This window comes from Panthera uncia, chromosome A2 (genome assembly GCF_023721935.1).
Source record: "Panthera uncia isolate 11264 chromosome A2, Puncia_PCG_1.0, whole genome shotgun sequence".
Classification (NCBI taxonomy): Eukaryota; Metazoa; Chordata; class Mammalia; order Carnivora; family Felidae; genus Panthera; species Panthera uncia.
In genome coordinates, this window is record NC_064816.1 from 139,700,997 (window position 1) to 139,721,570 (window position 20,574).

The 20,574-nt window shown below is 42.6% G+C and overlaps 1 protein-coding gene and 1 long non-coding RNA gene across 2 annotated transcripts; one reads left to right on the forward strand and one right to left on the reverse strand.

Annotated features, from left to right (window-relative positions):
* Positions 1 to 438: 438 nt before the first annotated feature.
* Positions 439 to 7,401, reverse strand: LOC125930120 (uncharacterized). Its single transcript, XR_007460068.1, has 4 exons — positions 6,261 to 7,401; positions 3,210 to 3,306; positions 3,001 to 3,106; positions 439 to 1,483 (listed from the first exon to the last, which is right to left on the reverse strand). It is a non-coding gene; the product is annotated as an uncharacterized LOC125930120 (long non-coding RNA).
* Positions 7,402 to 7,413: 12 nt separating this feature from the next.
* On the forward strand, positions 7,414 to 9,703 carry HILPDA (hypoxia inducible lipid droplet associated). The gene is given in 3 exon segments (XM_049641782.1): positions 7,414 to 7,698; positions 8,808 to 9,031; positions 9,034 to 9,703. Coding segments are annotated over 3 exon segments (462 nt in total). The 5' UTR covers positions 7,414 to 7,498; the 3' UTR covers positions 9,072 to 9,703.
* Positions 9,704 to 20,574: the final 10,871 nt, after the last annotated feature.

Consider the following 20,574-nt stretch of genomic DNA (forward strand, 5'->3'; position numbering starts at 1 on the left):
CCTGTCAGTCTCTCCCATATATATATACATATATATGTGTATATATGTATGTATATACATATATATGTGTATATATACATATATAATACATATATGTATACATGTATAATATATATACATATATAATGTGCATGTATAATATATATACATATATAATATGTGTACATATATATGTGTATATATGTATGTATATACATATATGTGTATATATACATATATAATATGTACATATTTATGTGTGTGTATATATGTATAGTTAAAGTATATGGTCCATATAGTTTTGAAAACTATTCTTTTCTACTCTGCATTGTTCATCGAGCAATTCCCAAATGGGGCTTGTGGACAGAGGTCTCCAGTGTCTTCCAGACCCACTCCCACCCATGCCGCAGCTTCTGGAACCACACACCCCTGAGGCAGAAACGCTTAGAAGACAGTTCATTTGCCTCCTCCCTGCATTTCACAGGGAGAGTAACTTGTCCCAGGTCAGTGAGTAGTTAGCATCAGAACCACACTCAGAATTGAGGCCCCTAGCCCAGGTAGGGGGCGAAGAAGCCTCTGTTTGCCTTGGGTGCTCTTGGCCCATCTTTGGGGACCGGCTCTACCTTCCATGGCTCCACCTTCCTCTGGTGCCCTGCACTGCCCCAGCCCGCCCAAACACCCCACCTCCACAGCTGCCACTGCTCTTGACCCAATTTCCCCATCCAAACTCCCTTGGCTGTCGTTGCATATCTGCTGTTGTCACAATGTTGCACAAGCAATTAATTTTACAAAATGTGTTTTTTCTCCAATTGTAAAAGTAACTCATGTGCACCCGAGAATAGTCTGGGGGGGGGGATATCTCGTAGCTGTATCACCCGGTAATGCTCATTATTAAAATGTTGCACAACAGATACAAATAAATGAAACCAATCAGTGAGCAGCTGTTCCTTATTCACTCAACAAATATTTGCGGAGCACCTACGACATGCCAGGCAGCGCTCTGGGTTTAGCATAGTTATTGACAAAACAGCCCAAATCCTTGTCCTCAGGGAGCTACCTGCTAGTGAGGACAGATAGTTGATCCGTACATAAATATAAAACACGTTTGATGGTATTGAGTACTATGAAGAAAAAAATAAGCAGAACGTTCCCAGCTTAAATGTTTACCATTTAAAAAAAAGTGGTATTATCGAAAACAGTTTTGTGCTTGTTTTTCTTAACCTTTAAAAGTTTTTTTTTGTTTTGTTTTGTTTTGAATTGACTTTGGACTTAAAAGTTGCAAAGCAGTAGAAACACTTTCCATGCACTTCCCCAGCCTTCGTATCTTGGCTGTTCCCGTTGTGATGGTCCAGCCAGCGGGTTCACACAGATGCAGCTGTATCCACTAACCCTGACGGGTTTCTTCGAGGTTTCGTCCGTGGTTCTGCTGCCGTCTGTCCTGGGCGAGGACCTCTCCGATCTCACATGCTGCACTCTGTGGCCGTGTGTCCTACCTTCTTCTGGTCTGGAAAGGTAGTTTTGAGTAGTCATAATTTGTTCGGTTTTATTTCATTTTCCCAGTGTTTACTCACTCTTTCTTCTTGAATCTCACAATTTTTTCCCCTAGGTTCAGTTTTCTTTTCAGGTACATGCTTGCAAGTTTCCTTAATAAGGGTCTAGGGTGGTTCATTCTGTTTTTTGTTTGTCATTTGAAGATGTCTTCAATTTGCCTTCCTTTTTAAAGAGTAACAGCTGTATTAAGATCCAATTCCCATGCCCAAATTCACCCCGTTAAAGTGTGAAATTCAGTGGTGTAGAGTGTATTTACAGAGTTGTGCAACCAGCTCCACTGTCTAATTTTAGAACAGTTTCATCATCCCAAGAAGAAACCCTGTACCCATTAGCTGTCATTCTTTATCCCCTTCTCCCTCCAGCCCCTGGCAACCACTAACCTACTTTCTGTCTTTAGAGATTTCCCCATTCTGGACATTTCATGTCAATGGAATCATACGTGTCCTTTTGTGTCCGGCTTCTTTCACTCAGCATAATGTTTTCAAGGCTCACCCATAGTGTAAGCATGTATTAGAACTTCCTTTTTTTACGGCTAAATAGTATTCTATTGTATCACATTTTGCTGACCTGTTCATCAGCTGATGTACAGTTGGGTTGTTTCCACCTATTTGACTATTAGGTGTAATGCTGCTATGAACATTTGCGTGTAAGTTAATGGTAACTCTATGTTTAACTTTTTCAGGAACTGCCAAACTGTTTTCCACAACAGCTGACCACTTTACATTCCCAACAGCAATGCGTAAGGGTTCCATATCCTCACCCACGCTTATTTTATTTTCTTTAAAAATGGATATATAGGGGGGCGCCTGGCTGGCTCAGTCAGTTAAGCGTCCGACTTCGGCTCAGGTCATGATCTCACGGCTCGTGAGTTCGAGCCCCGCGTCGGGCTCTATGCTGACAGCTCAGAGCCTGGAGCCTGTTTCCGATTCTGTGTCTCCCTCTCTCTGACCCTCCCCTGTTCATGCTCTGTCTCTCTCTGTCTCAAAAGTAAATAAACGTTAAAAAAAAATAATAATAATTAAAAAAAAATGGATATATAGGGGCACCTGGCTGGCTCAGTTGCTTAAGCGCCCAACTTCGGCTCAGGTCATGATCTCACGGTTTGTGAGTTCAAGCCCCACATCGGGCTCTCTGCTGTCAGCACGGACCCTGCTTTGGATCCTCTGTCTCCCTCTCCCTCTGCCCCTCCCTTGTGTGCTCTCTCTCAAAACTAAATAAATGTTATATATATATATATATATATATATATAGCCATCCTAGTGGGTAGGAGGTGGTATCTCATTTTGTACATCCTGTCTTGCGGGTCTGTTTTAACATAAACTGTAGCATACTACACACACACTATATACTTGGCTTCTTCCACTTAATGTATTGTGGAGATCACGTCCATATGTACAAAACTGCTTATTCTTTTTGCTGACTTTACGGTGACCCACTGTATGAAAGTGCAATCCCGGTCATTTACTTAACCAGTTTCTCCTGATAGGCTGCTGTGCTTCTTCCCAATCTTCTGTATGGTAAACAGTGCTGCAACGATTGCCTCTGAATACGCCATTCTCCACGTGCAGGAGTTTGCCTGCAATGACAAGTGAAGTTCTAGGTTAAGGGGCGTACACATTCTTTCGTTTTTACAGCCATTACCGAATTGATTTCCATACAGGGTACCCATTTGTACTCACCAGCAATGCAAGACATGTTCTTTAACCGGACCCAGGATCATAAGATCAAATTTGTGAAGATAGTGTATTTGTCACACAGTACTCCCACGTGGGCTGACTATGACTCCATAAGGGGTGTGAGATAAAGATAGGGTTCATAAGGAGCTTTTCTTTTCTTTTTTTTTTAAATATAATTTATTGTCAAATTGGCTTCCATACAACACCCAGTGCTCACCCCAACAAGTGCCCCCTCAATGCCCATGACCCACTTTCCCCTCTCCCCCACTCCCCATCAACCCTCAGTTTGTTCTCTGTATTTAAGAGCCTCTTATGCTTTGCCTCCCTCCCTCTCTGTAACTTTTTCCCCCTTCCCCTCCCCCATGGTCTTCTGTTAGGTTTCTCAAGATCCACACATAAGTGAAAACATATGGTATCGTTCTCTGACTGACTAATTTCACTTAGCGTAATACCCTCCAGTTCCATCCATGTTGCTGCAAATGGCAAGATTTCATTCTTTCTCATTGCCAAGTAGTATTATTCCATTGTATATATAAACCATATCTTCTTTATCCATTCACCAGTTGATGGACATTTAGGCTCTTTCCATAATTTGGCTATTGTTGAGAGTGCTGCTATAAACATTGGGGTACATGTGCCCTATGCATCAGCACTCATGTATCCTTTGGGTAAATTCCTAGCAGTGCTATTGCTGGGTCATAGGGCAGCTCTATTTTTAATTTTCCGAGGAACCTCCACATAAGGAGCTTTTCCTGATAAGCAGTCCCCAATGAGGAGGTAGAACGCAAAGAGAAGACAAACTCTCTTGGGACCCTATCTACCCTCCTTTGGTGGAACAGTGGGGACAAAGATGCTGGGTAAGATAGTCATCTTTTCCTGTATTTCTCCAATAAAAAATGCTTACTTCGTTTCCAGTCTTCCATTTACTCATGGTGAATGTTACAATTCCAGATCCCCAAGCAAGGCATCTCCACCCTAGTTATGCTCTTACTTCATATTTGCCTACCACCCAGTTCTCTCTCTTCCTCTATTTCTGGGCTCCCAAGAACCGCAGTACATTCATGATAGTGTGCTTTGGGAGCTAATTAGATTAATAACCACCATTTATTTTGCCCTTAGTCTATGCTAAGTATTTTACACCCATTCTTTAGTTTAATCTTCGTAACAGTCTTATTAGGTTAGAACTATTATTGCTTCCATTATATAAATGAAGAAACTGAGGCCAGCAGAGCCCGAGGGCAACAACTAACAAATTGTGGAGCAGGATTCACGCTCCAGTGTGACTAATTTCTAACCAATACTCCTACAGTACCTGGGGCTGGTAGTTAGATATTTTAGGTCTTATCTATCCAACTAGATGACAGCTTGCTTAGGATAAGAATTTGCCTCTAGGGGCTGGCTCGGTCAGTGAAGCAAGTGACTCTTGACCTCACGGTTGTAAATTTAAGCCCCATGTTGGGCACAGAGATAACTTTTAAAAAAAGAATTTGCTGCAGGATCCCTGGGTGGCTCCCTCGGTTAAGCATCTGATGCCTGATTTGGGCTCAGGTCATGATCCCACTGTTCATGGAATCCAGCCTCAAGTCCGGCTCATGCTGAGCATGGAGACTGCTTGAGATTCTCTCTCCCTCTCTCTCTGCCCCTCCCCTGCTCATTCTCTCTCTCTCTCTCTCTCTCTCTCTCTCTCTCTCCCTACCCCTCTGTCAAAATAAATAAACACTTAAAATAAACATGTTTCTTTAAAAAGAAAAAAGAACCTGCTTCTAAATGGCTTAATAAAACAATAGTCACTACTTACTGAGCATCTCCTATTTATTTATGATTTTCCCTAATTTACAGATTAGGAAACCAAGGCTCAAATAGATTGATTAATTTGGCCAGTGTTGGAAACAGGACAAGAATCCTGACTTAGACATCCCAGTACCTACCCAAAGATGACAGCCAATAATATTTGTAGCTGATAGTTGGGAAGCAAAGGGCTACCTACATTCACTCAAACCCTGGTTATCTTCAGCTGGCATGACATTCAAGCAATGACAGTGAATATGGGGGAGAGGGAATTGTTCGAGAGGTGCCCATCTCTTCCTTCCAGCTGTGTGAAAATAAAAATTTAAGGCTCACAATATGCAGACCCCAAAGGGTTATTGTGGAACTTCGGGGTTCGAGCACCAAACGTAGGCTACTATGAACAAAGTCCCTCTTTGGGACTTTTGTGGTCAATGATACAGATGATGTTAACACTCATGGAATGTTTTCTAATTTTTTTTTTTAAGTTTATTTATTTATTTATTTTGAGAGAAAGAGAGAGAGTGTGAGCAGGGGAGGGGCAGCGAGAGCGAGGGAGACATAGAATCCCAAGCAGGTTCTACACTGTCAGCATGGAACCCCCATGTGGGGCTCCAACTCACAAACTCTGAGGTCATGAGCTGAGCTGAAACCAAGAGTCCAGCACTTAAGGGACTGAGCCACCCAGGTGCCTGCCATGGAATGCTTTCTATGTGCCGGGCACCGTTCTTTGTGCTATACAAGGATGAATTCATTGACTTTCCAGGTAAGGGCTATTATCATTCCACATAACATGTGAGGAAACTGAAGCACAACAAGATTAAAGGATTTGCCCAAAGCCCCCAACTAGCAAGTGATGGCTTTTGGGACATCTGGCAGTGTGATTTTGGCGCTCTAGCGTCTCCTAACAACAGAGCAAGAGTCACTGGGTCCAGCACAAAAGCAGACAAAACTCTAAGGAAAAACCAAAAATTCTTGCCGGCTAAACAGAAAATTTAGTTTCTAAGTGCCTGCCTGCCTGCCTGCCTGCCAGCACGTCTTCATCCCCAACTTTCTCCTTTCTCCACCCACTCCTCCTGGAAAAAGAAGACTGTGAACCCAGAAAGTAGGGGAAAGGTCGCAGCTGGGATTTGGCTCCTCCCTTCCTGCTTTTTCACTAAAAGGCAGAGCACGGCAGAGCTCCCGGGTTCTCCCCCATCCAGCCTCGGCACATGATCCTGGCACGTGGAACCACCAGTCGTACAGCTCCGTGGACCAGCCTAGACTCACCTGCCCCGGCGCTTTGGCCCACTGCCCTCCTCCTCCTCCCCAGGAGGAAAGCAAGGAAACCCCTGGCAGCCTTCTTGCCTGAAGGTTCCTTCCCAGGGGCCCGCTGACTCCTGGTGTCTTCCCAGGACTCTCTATTTTCCGAGACCCGCCTTTGGGTGCTCTCACAGTAGAACGGTTACATTTCTCTGGTTTTGCGGGGGTGGCGGGGTGGGGGTGGGATTAGCAAAGCTTCCCAGCCCCCAAATCTGAGTATGAGACTGAACTGTCACCTCCTAGCTCTTTGGTTCAATCTGAAAGTATCTTTAAAAATCATCTTGTAGGGGCGCCCGGTGGCTCAGTCGGTTAAGCGTCCTACTTGGGGGTCAGGTCATGATCTCACAGTTCATGATCTCACAGTTCATGATCTCACAGTTCCTGGGTTCAAGCCCCGCTTCGGGCTCTGTGCTGACAGCTCAGAGCCTGGAGCCTGCTTCGGATTGTGTGGCTCCCCCTCTCTCTGCCCCTCCCATGTTCATGCTCTCTCAATAATAAGTAAACGTTAAAAAAATAATAAAATAAAATCATCTTGTGTCCACATTTTAGGTGAGAAAACTGAGGCCCAGTGAGTACAAAGTGACGTCTTTGTGACGTCAGAACAGGCACCAGGGCCAGCTGAGTGTTTCACATTTTCTGACACATGACAAACTTTCGTAGAAAGCAGAACTTAATACGATGCGAAAACGCCTCACCATTCCAATGATATCAGTGGTAAATTAAACCTCAGGCCTTGGACTGGAGAGTGGGGGTGGTGCCCGGAATGCTGACACTTCTAGAAAGTGAAAGTCAGCTCTTCAGTCCCTGGAATTTAAACACTGGGGGCAGGGGGTGGGGGTCTGATGCCTTCTGACAATCTGTGCTTTGTTGGAATGTCTGGTGAAGAAGCCCTCCTCCGCAGACCGGTCTTCATCGGACCTGAGGGTCCCTTGGATTGGGGCACCTCAGGTGTGTCTTCCAATCCACTTAGTACGGGGGTAAATGTGCCGATTCCTTCCAAAGTTTCCTGCAGCAGGAAAAAGCAGTCCGAGTTAACACACACGCTGGCCTTACTGCCGATCTCAGTGACTCAGAACCCCAAGTTGCGTTCTTTCCAAAACAGGTCGGACTGAGAGCCCTGCTCCGAGACCCCGACCTCGGACCGCCCCGCTTGGGGGCGGGGCCGCGGACGTGCGCCCGGGCGAGTGCGTGCGGCCCCAGTGCGCATGCGCGGGCTCCGGGGCTGGGACGTGGCTATAAGCGGGCGGTGTGGGCGGCCTCCCGGCGTTGCCTGCGGAGGGCTGCGCTTTTGTGCTCCGAGAATCTTCTTGGTTGCGATTCAGCTCTGTCCCGGGGCTGACTTTCTCGACTCCTGCACGACCCGCTGTTACCGCGAGTGGACGGCTCCTGGCCCTTCCTCCTGGAGGTGAGCGACCCTGTGGGCTTCCCCGCCTTCCCGCCCCTATTCCCCGGGCTGCGTGCCCCTCGGGCCACCTCGGGTTCCTGGCCTGGGGCCGCGGTGCCTGGAGCGGGTGCTCCTTGCTCCTCCTCCACTCGGGTCCGGGAGTCAGCCGCTCCAGCTGTGTTTTCTGGGATGACCCTGTGTTACATGACGCCCTCCCCATGCTCGCTAGTGCTGGATTAGGTGTCCCAGTCCTGCCCTCCCGAAGAACCCTTCTTGTCACAGCACTTGGCGCGGTGGGTGGGTGGTAACTGCCTGTCTTCTTGCTTAGATTGTCCGCCCGATGAGGACAGGGTTCATGTCTGCAGGACCCCGTGTGGCCGTAGTACCTTGCAGAGCGCCTAACACACTATACTATTCAGGGCGTAGTTAAGTGAACTAGATAGATTTGACTGTCTTAGAATTATTTTTACTTATCAAAAAATTTATGATTAACAGGAACCTGACTGAGATGTGAGGGAGACCTCTAGACAGGTTGCTTTCTCAAGGGCATGTTCTTACAACTCCTCCCTCAGAAACAGACTCGGTTCTGGAAGATTTTTGGTCCCTCTGTGCCCTGAGCTGTGGCACAGGGATTGTGCATTGCACCAGGCGGGAGGAGTAAAAAGGTTTTGCTTTAGAAGAAGTGAAAGTTGTTTGTTTGTTTTTTTAAAGTTTATTTAAACTTTAAAGAGAGAGGGCACCCATACATGTGGGGGAGGGGCAGAGAGACAGGGAGAGAATCCCAAGCAGGGTCTATGCTGTCGGAGCCCGATGCTGGGCTGGAACCCACAAACCGTGGGATCATGACCTGAACCTAAATCAAGGGTGGGGGGGGAGAAGCTTACCCCTGAGCCACCCAGGTGCCCTAGAAGATGTAAAAGTTTTGAGGAGTGCTTTTGAGTTAGCCCAAGAAGTAAGTCTAGCTCTGGGGCCATGGGGTTTATAGTGTAAATATGCTGGGAGATTCTGTTGCGGAAGAACATGCGCTGGTCCCTATCTCCCTGTCTTAGCTCCCTAGGAAGACAGAAGTCAGGGCCAGATGCATGCATATCCCAGAAGGCTATAGGTTAACCACACCTCTCTTTCCTCAGCATCCAGAGGCCTTCCAGAAGTGGAAGAAAGCTTTACTGCTCTACAGAGGAGTGTGGGGTCCTTTCAGCCATGAAGCCTCTGTTGAACCTCTATCTCTTAGGTGTGGTGTTGACCCTGCTCTCCATTTTCGTTAGACTGATGGAGTCCCTGGGAGGCTTACTGGAGAGCCCGTTACCTGGGAGCTCCTGGACCACCAGAAGTCAACCAGCCAGCACAGAGCCCCCTAGGGCCTTCCAGACCATCCATCCAGAGGGGTGCGATAAGACCTCACTCCACCGGCTATAACCTTGGAACACCAGGCAGGGTCCGGGCAGGAACTGCGCAGGCAGGCTCCGAACATCAGTATTATCAGAACTGTTACCAGGCCCTTGAAGGGCCTCTCCATCTGGATGCTCCTGTTCTGGAAAAAGAGCCTGTCCCATGTGAACGGGTTGCCCATGACTGATGGAATAATGTCACTCTTCCCGGGGTCTGCTGTACCCTCTGGTGTCCTTGACAATAGTTCTCTGACATCTCTTAGCTAGGGCCTTGTGCTTCATGTTCAGCCGTTGGGAGATGGTGTCGTTTTCGTCCCTGCTTCCTCAACATCTGCCAAGAGTTCCTTCGGACTTGCGCGTCTTATAGTCAGTCAGTTTGATGTTCAGCCTCTCTTCGGTGAGAGCTTGTCTGTGTGGGAGAGATGTATGGGTTGGTGTATGGGAGGGGGAATGATGAAATAGTGTCCAATTCTCATTGTTTCACATGTTAAATGCCCTTTCTCCAACATACAGTGAACTTGTGAATATCAGTCTGAAGGGGACACTGGGATGACAAAGCCTGCTCAGGACATGGCATTATGGCCACCATGTGGCTTAAATGGATTTCTAATGAAATAAAAGTTGAGTATATATTTCTACTTTGTGTCCTGTTGACCTCTGCCCTTGAAATTAGTGGTAGGGAAGGGTCTTAATTCCTAGATCTGGGGTTTGACATCTTAAAAACTTAGAAGCAGAAAAGTACTTAAAACACTTTGTTTAGGGGCGCCTGGGTGGCGCAGTCGGTTGGGCGTCCGACTTCAGCCAGGTCACGATCTCGCACTCCGTGAGTTCGAGCCCCGCGTCAGGCTCTGGGCTGATGGCTCAGAGCCTGGAGCCTGTTTCTGATTCTGTGTCTCCCTCTCTCTCTGCCCCTCCCCCGTTCATGCTCTGTCTCTCTCTGTCCCAAAAATAAATAAATGTTGAAAAAAAAAAATTTCTAAAAACACTTTGTTTAAAACATCAGGTAAATACACCTGGATTTGGAGGCCAGGGCAGTTGTGTCTGCCTCATATCAACAAGTCTTCTGATCCTGGGCCAAGAATATTCCAGTATTCTCTTGACTCTCCATTTCTAAAGAAAAATGATTATTCTAGCACCCTCGCCTTCTGTCTCTGGGAGAAGGAGACTGTCAGTCCAGTAGGCCTTGGTTTTTTCCTTCTGCACTGCTGAAGTAAGGAGGGCTCAACTCTGTTCTCCAAGTCATTTGGCAAAATGCCCACATCTCACAACCGTTGTTTCTGTTTACTCCCAGATCTCTGCAGCGTGGCTTTTACACAGAAATGGAGGGCTATTTTTTTTCTACTTGTATCCACCACTCGTCCATGTTCAGGTGCATTCACTCCTCTGTCCCTCGTAATATAGATCCATTCACAGTCTCTTGGTTTGTGTTATTTTATGTAAGGTGAGTTTGATTTACTTTTGCCCAAGGGTAAGACTGGAATATGGTCTTCTCTGCTGAACTACTTTTGCTTCCTGGGTTGTTCTGAAGCCTAAGTGCCACTAGCTGAAACTGTAACAGAAACACTAGCTTCTAGTGGTTTGGGCATCACTTCTTTTTTTATTATTATTTTTCAAATTATTTTTTAAATGTTTTACTTCTTTTTAAGACAGAGAGAGACAGAGCATGAGTGGGGATGGGGCAGAGAGAGAGGGAGACAGAATCTGAAGCAGGCTCCGGGCTCTGAGCTGTCAGCACAGAGCCCACTGTGGGGCTCGAACTCATGAACCGTGAGATCATGACCTGAGCCGAAGCCGGACACTCAACCGACTGAGCCACCTGGGTGCCCCTGGACATCACTTCTATTTATTGCACGGTGGTGGTCACTGGTGCTATTTACCAAGTATTTCCAGCTTCCCACCTTCTGGGCACATAGCACGATTGGGCTCCCTGATCCTTTGTGGATGGCTGGGGTTATGTGAACTTGTGTTTCAGCAGCATAGTACAATCAAAACTATAGTTGGTTTTTTATCTCTGATTTCAGGCACTTTCATGTGCCAGTAGTTTTCCTAGACATATTTCTTAAATTTGATATATTTTCTTATTCTCACATCTCTCCGACTCATTTGGTATGTTTCAAATTTTAAGTGGGAGAGTTGCATTTTAAGTCTCTTCCCCAAGCAGTTTAACTGCAATGGTTTATAGGGTGCCACAACCTTTGAGGTCTTTGCTCTAAGACAGTTGGATCTACTTGGAGGTTTTAGGTTTTAACAACAGATATGATGGTCATACCGCTGTTACAGTCTTTCCTACGAGTAGGGTCACCTGCTGTCCCCACTTGCTTGGCAGAGGGGTTTTCTGGGGTGTAGTACTTATCAGAGCTAAAACTGGGACAGGTATAGGTAAACCTGGTCAAGGCAATTAGATGGGTAAGATGGCCAATCGGTTATTCTACCTGAAAAACATGAGTTCAAAATGGCGTCTGTCATTCCAAACATTTCTCAGCTTTATCTGTTAACCTGTTAGGGATGAGAAACAGTTGCTTCTGTGAACCCTGCAAGCCGGTTGATTTCTGTAGTCTCTCTACGTCCCTTGTGCTGCTTGCAAACTGGCCAGTTCAGGTCTTGTCTGAGCTAATTCTGTACTTTGTTGATGGTGACCAACAGTATCCAATTCAGGCTGCTAAAATTCTGTTCTCTGACTTTCTCTTACTAGATAGATTAAATAATGTGTCTTCTAAGTTACTGTAGACAACAGTTTTACCAGATACTCTTCTACTGTATAACATGAGTTGTCCTCTTTCTTTCAATAAGATCTCTTTGCTGCCCTCCAAGTAAGTTAATGTCACACATACTAAGGCTTTTTCTTTTTTTAACATGCAACATTCCCCCCCCCCCCCCACTGCCCCCCGCAACACACACATTCCTGTCTCCTTATCAGTCAAGGACACATTAGATTAGGTTATGCGGCAGCAACAACCCTAAATTCTCAGTAGCTTAAAAGAGAGTACATTTGCCCAAGGCAGTACTCCTAGGAAGCAGAATTGGGGCCTAATCAAGGAATATTCCCTTCCTCGGGGTAAGGGGACTTCACTGCATCTGCTCAGTGGCACGTCATAATCATGAGGCTGCTGTGTTTCCCATTCTCCCCCTTTCCCCTCAGTGCATTCATCTTGTCCCCATTCCACCAATATTTACTAATTTTTTTTTTTTTGACATTTATTTTTGAGAGAGACAGACAGAGCATGAGCAGGGGAGGGGCAGAGAGAGAGAAGGAGACACAGAATCTGAAGCAGGCTGCAGGCTCTGAGCAAGCTGTCAGCACAGAGCCTGATGCGGGGCTCGAACCCACAAACTGTGAGATCATGACCTGAGCCGAAGTCGGATGTTCAACCGACTGAGCCACCCCGGCGCCCCTCCACCAATATTTATTAGATGTGCGGAAGCACATGGCTTGTCTTTTTAGTTTATAGATCTCCATCTCAAGCCACATCCAAAACTGGTATAGAAACCATTGTGCATCACCTGGAGATTCTTCAGTTTGGCCTTGATGTTGTGGCTGAAGGGAATTATTGGATTGTCTCCTTCGGGGAGTTATGGTGAATGGATTCCACCTGCAGGAGGGATAGTGAGCTGAATGATTATTCACTAGAAGGTTCAGTAGTGGTACTCATTAATGTTCTCCAAGTATTTCTGCCTTTGCCTTTCAAGCACATGATAGAAGTGTACTCCCTGGGGCGCCTGGGTGGCTTGTCAGTTAAGCGTCCGACTTCAGCTCAGGTCATGATCTCACGGTCCGTGAGTTCGAGCCCCGCATCGGGCTCTGTGCTGACAGCTCAGAGCCTGGAGCCTGTTTCAGATTCTGTGTCTCCCTCTCTCTCTGACCCTCCCCTGTTCATGCTCTGTCTCTCTCTGTCTCAAAAATAAATAAACGTTAAAAAAAATAAAAAAAAAAAAGAAGTGTACTCCCTGACACCTTTGTGGTCGGACAGGGCCATGAATTAGTTCTTGCCAATGAGTTGTGAGTAGAAGTGATGTGTGTTAATTCTAAACTGGAACACTTAAGCACTGGTTCAAAAACCTCCAAAACCTTTAACCTTCTTTTTCCCTCCACTACAGTGACTATCAATGCTCCAAATGCAGCTGTTCCATTAATGTAGGTCCTGGAGTGAGGAAGTCATGGAGCAGAGCCCTTTATCTCTGGTTCATCTCTGGTGAACATATAGTATAAATGAGAAAGAAACCTCTGTTGTGTTAAGCTACTGCAGCATAACTTGGCCCATCCTGACTGATACATTGCCTTTGGCACCTACTGGGTACCATGCATTGACTAAGATTTCATTACTACCTACTTCAGATAACATGCATAAGACCGCGGGGGGCGGGGGGAACATGTAAACAAACCCATAACCTCTCAAGATTCTGTGATAGAAATACGCGTACAGGATTTGAGTACATAAAGTTATTTACTGGCAGGAGGCAGATATTAAGGGAAAGCTTCTTAGAGGATCTGAATTTTTAAAAATGAATAGGTACCCAAGTTCAGAGTTTCCCACGAGAGGGAACCATGAGCGAAGGACATGGAGATGAGCTTAAGCACACAGAGCATGTTTAGAAAACTGGTAAGCACAGATTTTAAATCCCAGTTATTAGGTTGAAGTCTTAGCACTAGTGCCATCTAGTGGAGTCTAAGGAAGAAGGAAACACTAAATCCATGCTGTGGAATGCTTTCTGGATGTGAAGGGCTGTGCCTCTACAGCTTATGATAGATATCAGAATATTAAGGGGTGGAAGATATGATCTAGTCTAATATTGTCCAATAAAAATGTAATGCAAGCCACATAGGTAATTAAAATTTGTTTAGTGGTTACATTAAAAAGAAACAGGAAAAGATATATATATATATATATATATATATATATATAATTTGTTACAATATTTTTTTATTTTAGAGAGAATCTTAATCAGGCTCCATGCTCAGCGCGGAGCCCAACACGGGGCTCGATCCCACAGGATCCGATCTGAGCTGAAATCAAGAGTTGGACGCTCAACCAATTGAGCCACCCAGGCGCCCCAGGAAAAGATATTGTAAACACATTTAACCCAATATATTAAAAAACATTATTTCAACATGTAATCAACTTAAAAAGTGATCTATGAGATACATATTTTGCATTTTATTTTGGTACTAAGTGTGTATTTATATTGGTATTTTACACTTAGAACATATTTCATTTGGATTAGCCACATTTCAGGTGCTCAGTCGTCACACATGGCTAGTGGCCACTACATTGGACAGCATAGATCTTTTCATTTGACTGCAGAGGAAATGGAAGCTAAGTAAGTTAGACAATAGCATTGAATTAATGGGTGGTAATTTCCTAGCATGCAGCTCTTTTTTCTACAACATGATTTTTTTTTTTTTTAAGAACTCTCCAAAATGCAGTGTAGCAAAATATGTCAACAATGTGCTTTTTCACCCCCAAGGTAATTCTTGTGTGGGCACATGTGAGATTTTTTTTTTTTTTTCTCTAAGAAAACCTATTGTTACAAATCAAAATTATGAAATGACTGTAACTTGCAGTGTTTACATGCTGCTTTGCCCATAGACTGTCAGTAATGCCTCAGACTTGACTTGCTTTGTATGGCAAACCTATATCAACTTAATAACTCATAATTCATCACTTAAACATTAACTTTTTATTATTGTGTTTCCTTCGAGACCTTGTTCATACACATTGGACATTTCTATATTGTAATAGTATGAATGCAATTTGGACTCTTTTTTTCCCTGTTGCTTAACATTATGAAATGGAGAAATAATTGATAAAAGTAGGTAGTTTTATTTAATCTGAGGAATTCTAAATTGGAAAATATGTTCATAAGACTTATTAGAATAGTGTACTCATATTTATGTAAGAAGGGATAGAAAAAGTTAAATGTATTATACTGGTATAAGTATGTGTAAACTCTAAAAGAATAGAAAAAATAACAACAGTGGCTTCATTTTGGGGCAAGTGTGATGGGAACTAAGCCAATGATGAGGGTGGGAAGGAGCTCTTCACTCTCCCATTTGAAAGTTTATGATGTTTGTACCTCATGAATGTGTTATTTGTTCACAATTTTAATTTTTAAATGCCTACAATCTTTTACAGTTTCTATTATAACAGCCTTCTGGAATTTTAATTGGGATTTTATTGAGCCTACAGATCTTTTCTTTTTTTTTTTTTTTAAGTTTTTATTTATTTTGAGAGAGGGGCGGAGAGGGAGAGAGAGAATCCCAAGCAGGCTCTGTGCTATCAGCATGGAGCTTGATACTGGGCTCAATCCCATAAACTGTGAGATCATGACTTGAGCGGAAATCAAGAGCTGGATGCTCAACTGAGCCACCTAGGTGTCCCCAGCCTATAGATCAATTTGGGATAAATTGACATCTTAATATTGAATCTTCCAGTCCATGAACATAGTATATCTTTCCTTCTGTTGTTGATAAAGAATTTTGTATCTCTCTTCATGAGTAATGCTGGTTTGTGGTCTGTTACTTTCTTTTCTTGCATTGTCTTTATCTGATTTTGGTAATGCTGGGTTCATAAAATGAGTTGGGAACTGTTTCCTACTCTATTTCCTGGGTTTATATAAGATTAATATTCTTTCTTCCTTAAAAGTTTGATAGACTCATCCAGTGAAGACATATGAGCTTAGAGTTTTACTTGTGGCAAGATAATTACAAATTCAGTTTCTTTTATGAATGTATATTTATTTGATTTTTCCTAAATCTCTTTTTAAGTCATTTTTTTCCTAAGTTTTAGTAATATCTGTGTGATGACATTAGTATAGAACATTTAAGTTGCCAAATTTACTGGCATTAAGTTGTTAAAACTATTTCCATATTATACTTTTAAAGTGCACAAGATCTATAGTGATGTTCCCTCCTTTCTTTCAGATTGACAATTTACATATTTTCTTTTTTTTTTCTAGATCTCACAAACTATACGTTTTTCAATTTTTAGAAATTTAACTGCTCTTTTATTTTTTTAATTATTTTTTAATGTTTGTTTATATTTTAGAGAGACATAGTGTGAGCAGGGGAGGGGCAGAGAGAGAGGGAGACACAGAATCCGAAGCAGGTTCCAGGCTCTGAGCAGTCAGCACAGAGTCCAATGTGGGACTCAAACCCACAAACTCTGAGATTATGACCTGAGCCGAAGTCGGACGCTTAACCGACTGAGCCACCCAGGCACCCCAACTGCTCTTTTTAAAAAATGTAACTTTAAAAATTAAAAAAAAAAAGGCAGGGGGGGACCTGGGTGGCTCAGTTGGTTAAGCGTCTGACTTCGGCTCAGGTCATGATCTCACGGTTCGTGAGTTTCAGCCCTGCGTTGGCCTCTGTGCTGACAGCTCATAGCCTGGAGCCCATTTGGAATTCTGTGTCTCCCTCTCTCCCTGCCTCTCCCCTACTCATGCTTTGTCTCTCCTTCAAAAATAAATAAACATTAAAATTTTTTTTTTTAATTTAGCTTTAGAAGTAGGTTGTTTAATTTCCAAATACCTTGACATTTTCCAAATATTTTTTCTTTCATTGATTTCATTGATTCCAATTTCATTGATTATGTTAACAGAACATACCTTTATAATTTTAATTAGTCAAAATTTATTGAGACTTATTTTATGGCTCAATATATGGTGTATCTTGGTGAATGTTCAATGTGCACTTGAAAAGAATGTCGATTCTGCTATTGAGTGAGCTGTGTTTTACAGAAAGTGTACAAAATATTTTTTATCAAAAGTATTAAAAAATACAAAACAATTTTTTTACAAAATTACATAAAGTTCGTTGATAGTGGGGCGCCTGGGTGGCTCAGTTGGTTAAGTGTCCGACTTTGGCTCAGGTCTCACGGTTTGTGGGTCCGAGCCCTGCATCGGGCTCTGTGCTGACAGCTCAGAGCCTGAAGCCTGCTTTGGATTCTGTGTCCCTTTCTCTCTGCCCCTCCCCCACTCATGCTCTCTGTCTCTCTCTGTCTCTCTCTGTCTCTCTCTCAAAAATAAACATTAAAACAATTTTTTAAAGTTGGTTGATAGTTATTTAAGTCTTCTGTATCCTTATTGATTTCCTATTTGTTTTAGTTTCATGTTTTTTTAAACTCTGCTATTGGATACATATACTTTTAGGATTGTTATGTCTTACTAAATTGACCCCCTTATCTTCTTTAAATGTCCCTCTTTATCAAGGTGTATTATTCCTTGTCATGAAGTCTTCCTTATATGATATTAATATAGCCACCTTAGCTAACTTACGATTAGTGGCTGCAAAGTTTTATCTTACTCTATCCTTATAACTTATGTGCCTTTATATAGTGTGGATTTCTTGCAGATAGCATTTAGTTGTGCCCTCCTTTTTACACAGACTGGTAATATCTGATTTTCAATTGGAATGTTTAGGCCATTTAAATTTAGTGTAATTATCCATAAGGTTGGGTTTAAATCTTCTATCTTGTTATTTTCTATTTCCCATCTGTTCTTTGTTCCATTTTTCCTTACTTTTTTTTGGATTGTGAATTATTTAGTGTTCTATTTTATTTTCACTATTGATTTATTAGCTATAGATCTCTGTTTAATTTTTTTAATGGTTCCTCTATTCTAGGATTTACAACAAACATCTTTAACTTATTAGAGTCTGACTTCAAATAGTATTTTATCGGGGCATCTGGGTGGCTCAGGCAGTTAAGTGTCCAACTCCGGCTCAGGTCACGATCTCACAGTTTGTGGGTTTGAGCCCCGCATCAGGCTCTGTGCTGACCTCTTGCTCAGAGCCCAGAGCCTGATTCTGATTCTGTGTCTCCTTAACTCTCTGCCCCTCCCCCGCTCACGCTTTGCGTCACTCTGTCTCTCAAAAATAGATAAATGTAAGGAAAAAAAAATGCAAATAGTATTTTATCACTTCAGGTATAATACCAAAGCCCTGCAATACTACACCTTTATTTCCCCCTCTCATCCTCTGTTCCTTTTGTCTTATATTTTAGTTCTATGTATGTTCTAAACCTAATGTTTCATACTACATTGTTATCACTTAAACATTTTTAAATGTTTACTTATTTTGAAAGAGCAAGTGAGAGAGTGGGGCGTGGGCAGAGAGAGAGAGGGAATCCTAAGCAGGCCCCACACTCAGCATGGAGCCGGACATGGGTCTCCAGCTCATGATTGTGAGATCATGACCTGAGTCAAAATCAAGAGTTGGATGCTGGGTGCAGGGGCACCCAGATGCCCCTGCATTGTTACCATTTTTAAATATTCAATTTTTGTTTAAAGAACTTCAAAAATTATATGTGTATATATATTAAAATGTTGACTCATGTATTTCGAATTTCTAGTGGTTGCTTACTCTTTGTATAGATGTAGGTTTATAGGTTTTTATATATTTGAAGTCTTCCAGCCCGTATTTATTCAAATATATGTCTTTATCTCAGGAAGTAAACAGTTATGTTCAATACAGCCCTGACCACATGTCCACAACTCTGGTCAGACTACTTTTAGAGCTAATAATGATTCTTCCCGTATGTAGCATACTATGTACATAGTTGCTTCTCAGCAAATATTTGTAGAGCCATGTACAAGAAATTTCTTTACCACTTTTTAAAATTTACTTAATAAGGAAACACTTGCTTATGGTAAATAGTTCAAACGGTACAAAAAATAAAGTGTGAAAAATAAGTCCTTTTTTCACCACCATTACCAATGCCCTACATTTTTATCCTCCCAGAAGTGATCTGGGCATGTTCAAGCATATCCTTTTTTTAAATCCTTTTACCCAAGTGATAGCATTTTATATATACTGTTTTTCATCTTTTTCTAACTGTATAGGTCTCAGTAATCATTCCATATCAGTATATGTAAAGTTGCCTTATCTTAATGGCTGCAAAACATTAATATAGAAGTATCATAATTTAACTGGTGCTCTATTGATGGACATTTACCTTTTATAAGGAAAGGAGAAAAAATGTCAAGAACAGAGAGTAAAATAATGCAAAAAAAGCCAAAATAATGACCTTGAAGGTTGTTTGAATATTTGAATTTCTACTATTATAATCTTTGCATCAATAAAAAATTGTAAGTTAGTTTTCGCTTCCAATGAGCAAGTCTTTTTTTTTTTTTTATCTTTATTTATTTTGGAGAGAGAGAGAGACAGCGTGTGAGCAGGGGAGGAGAAGAGAGAGAGGGAGACACAGAATCTGAAGCAGGCTCCAGGCTCTGAGCTGTCAGCACAGAGCCCGACGCGGGGCTCGAATTCACGAGCTGTGAGATCATGACCTGAGCCGAAGTCAGACACTCAGCCGACTGAGCCACCCAGGTGCCCCACGATGAGCAAGTCTTAAGAAGAAATAAGCCACTACGATACAAACTTCTGCCTCTGATGTAACAGGTTTGGAAAAATACCAATGAGAAGCAGGCCTCCCACCCTATGTTAAGAGAAGCACCAGGAAATTTAACTCTAGTCACAGGAGGATTGTGCCCGTGTGTCTTGAGGGTTTAAAAGACATGAGAGAACCGACTTACCTCCTTGGCTCGCTCCTGTACAAACACCAAAGTGAGAATGCCTGATAGCTATCCAGTCCTAGTCTGAGAGGATAACTAATAACTCACTCCTCCTCAACTTCATGCATCCTGAAGAAGTCTTTAAGTGGAAGTTTCTTCTCCTGGTACCAAAGATAGGAGATTGCGAGGGGAGGGGAGGAGTTGGTGCCACTAAATGGTACACTAGTAAATGTTTCACACCAGGTCTGATTGGGGATATATATAATATGTAAAATAATAATCATACATGCACACACATGTTATTATTACATATATATACATATACAATATGTATAGTGTTATATGCATTATAACTACAATTTAATATACATTATAATTAGTCATATATATTATAATCATATCATTATAATTATATATATGTATGTATATATCTATATGTACATATATGCATACATATAAGTATGTATGTTTTCTCTACAGTTTTACTGACGTAAAGTGCGTATAGCACCCAATTTACAACTAACAATAAAATACACAGTGCTCTTGTACGTTTCATATAGCCAATTGATTCTCACAGAAATCTTTCACTGATTTTTGTCAAACTCTTGTATTCCTAGCCAACCAACGCAACTGACAAGTACAGTTCTGACCTGAATGTTGGCTGATTTTTCCACTTCTATTAACGAGTAAGATGAAAGTGAATTAACCTAGTTGTATGTTGGAACTTTACACGTTCATCAGTGACTTCAGCAACTTCTTTGCTAAATCAGATAATAGCTTTCAAATACTGAAAGCTACTGAGACTCCTCAGATTTTTTGTGTGCCTACAACATGACAGCAACAGCCACACGCAATTTACATCAACATTTTTTCTATCCGTTTATTTTTTTTTTTAATGTGTATTTTTGAGAGAGAGAGAGAGACAGAAGACAGAATGTGAGCAGGGGAGGGGCAGAGAGAGAGGGAGACACAGGATCCGAAGCAGGCTCCAGGCTCTGAGCTG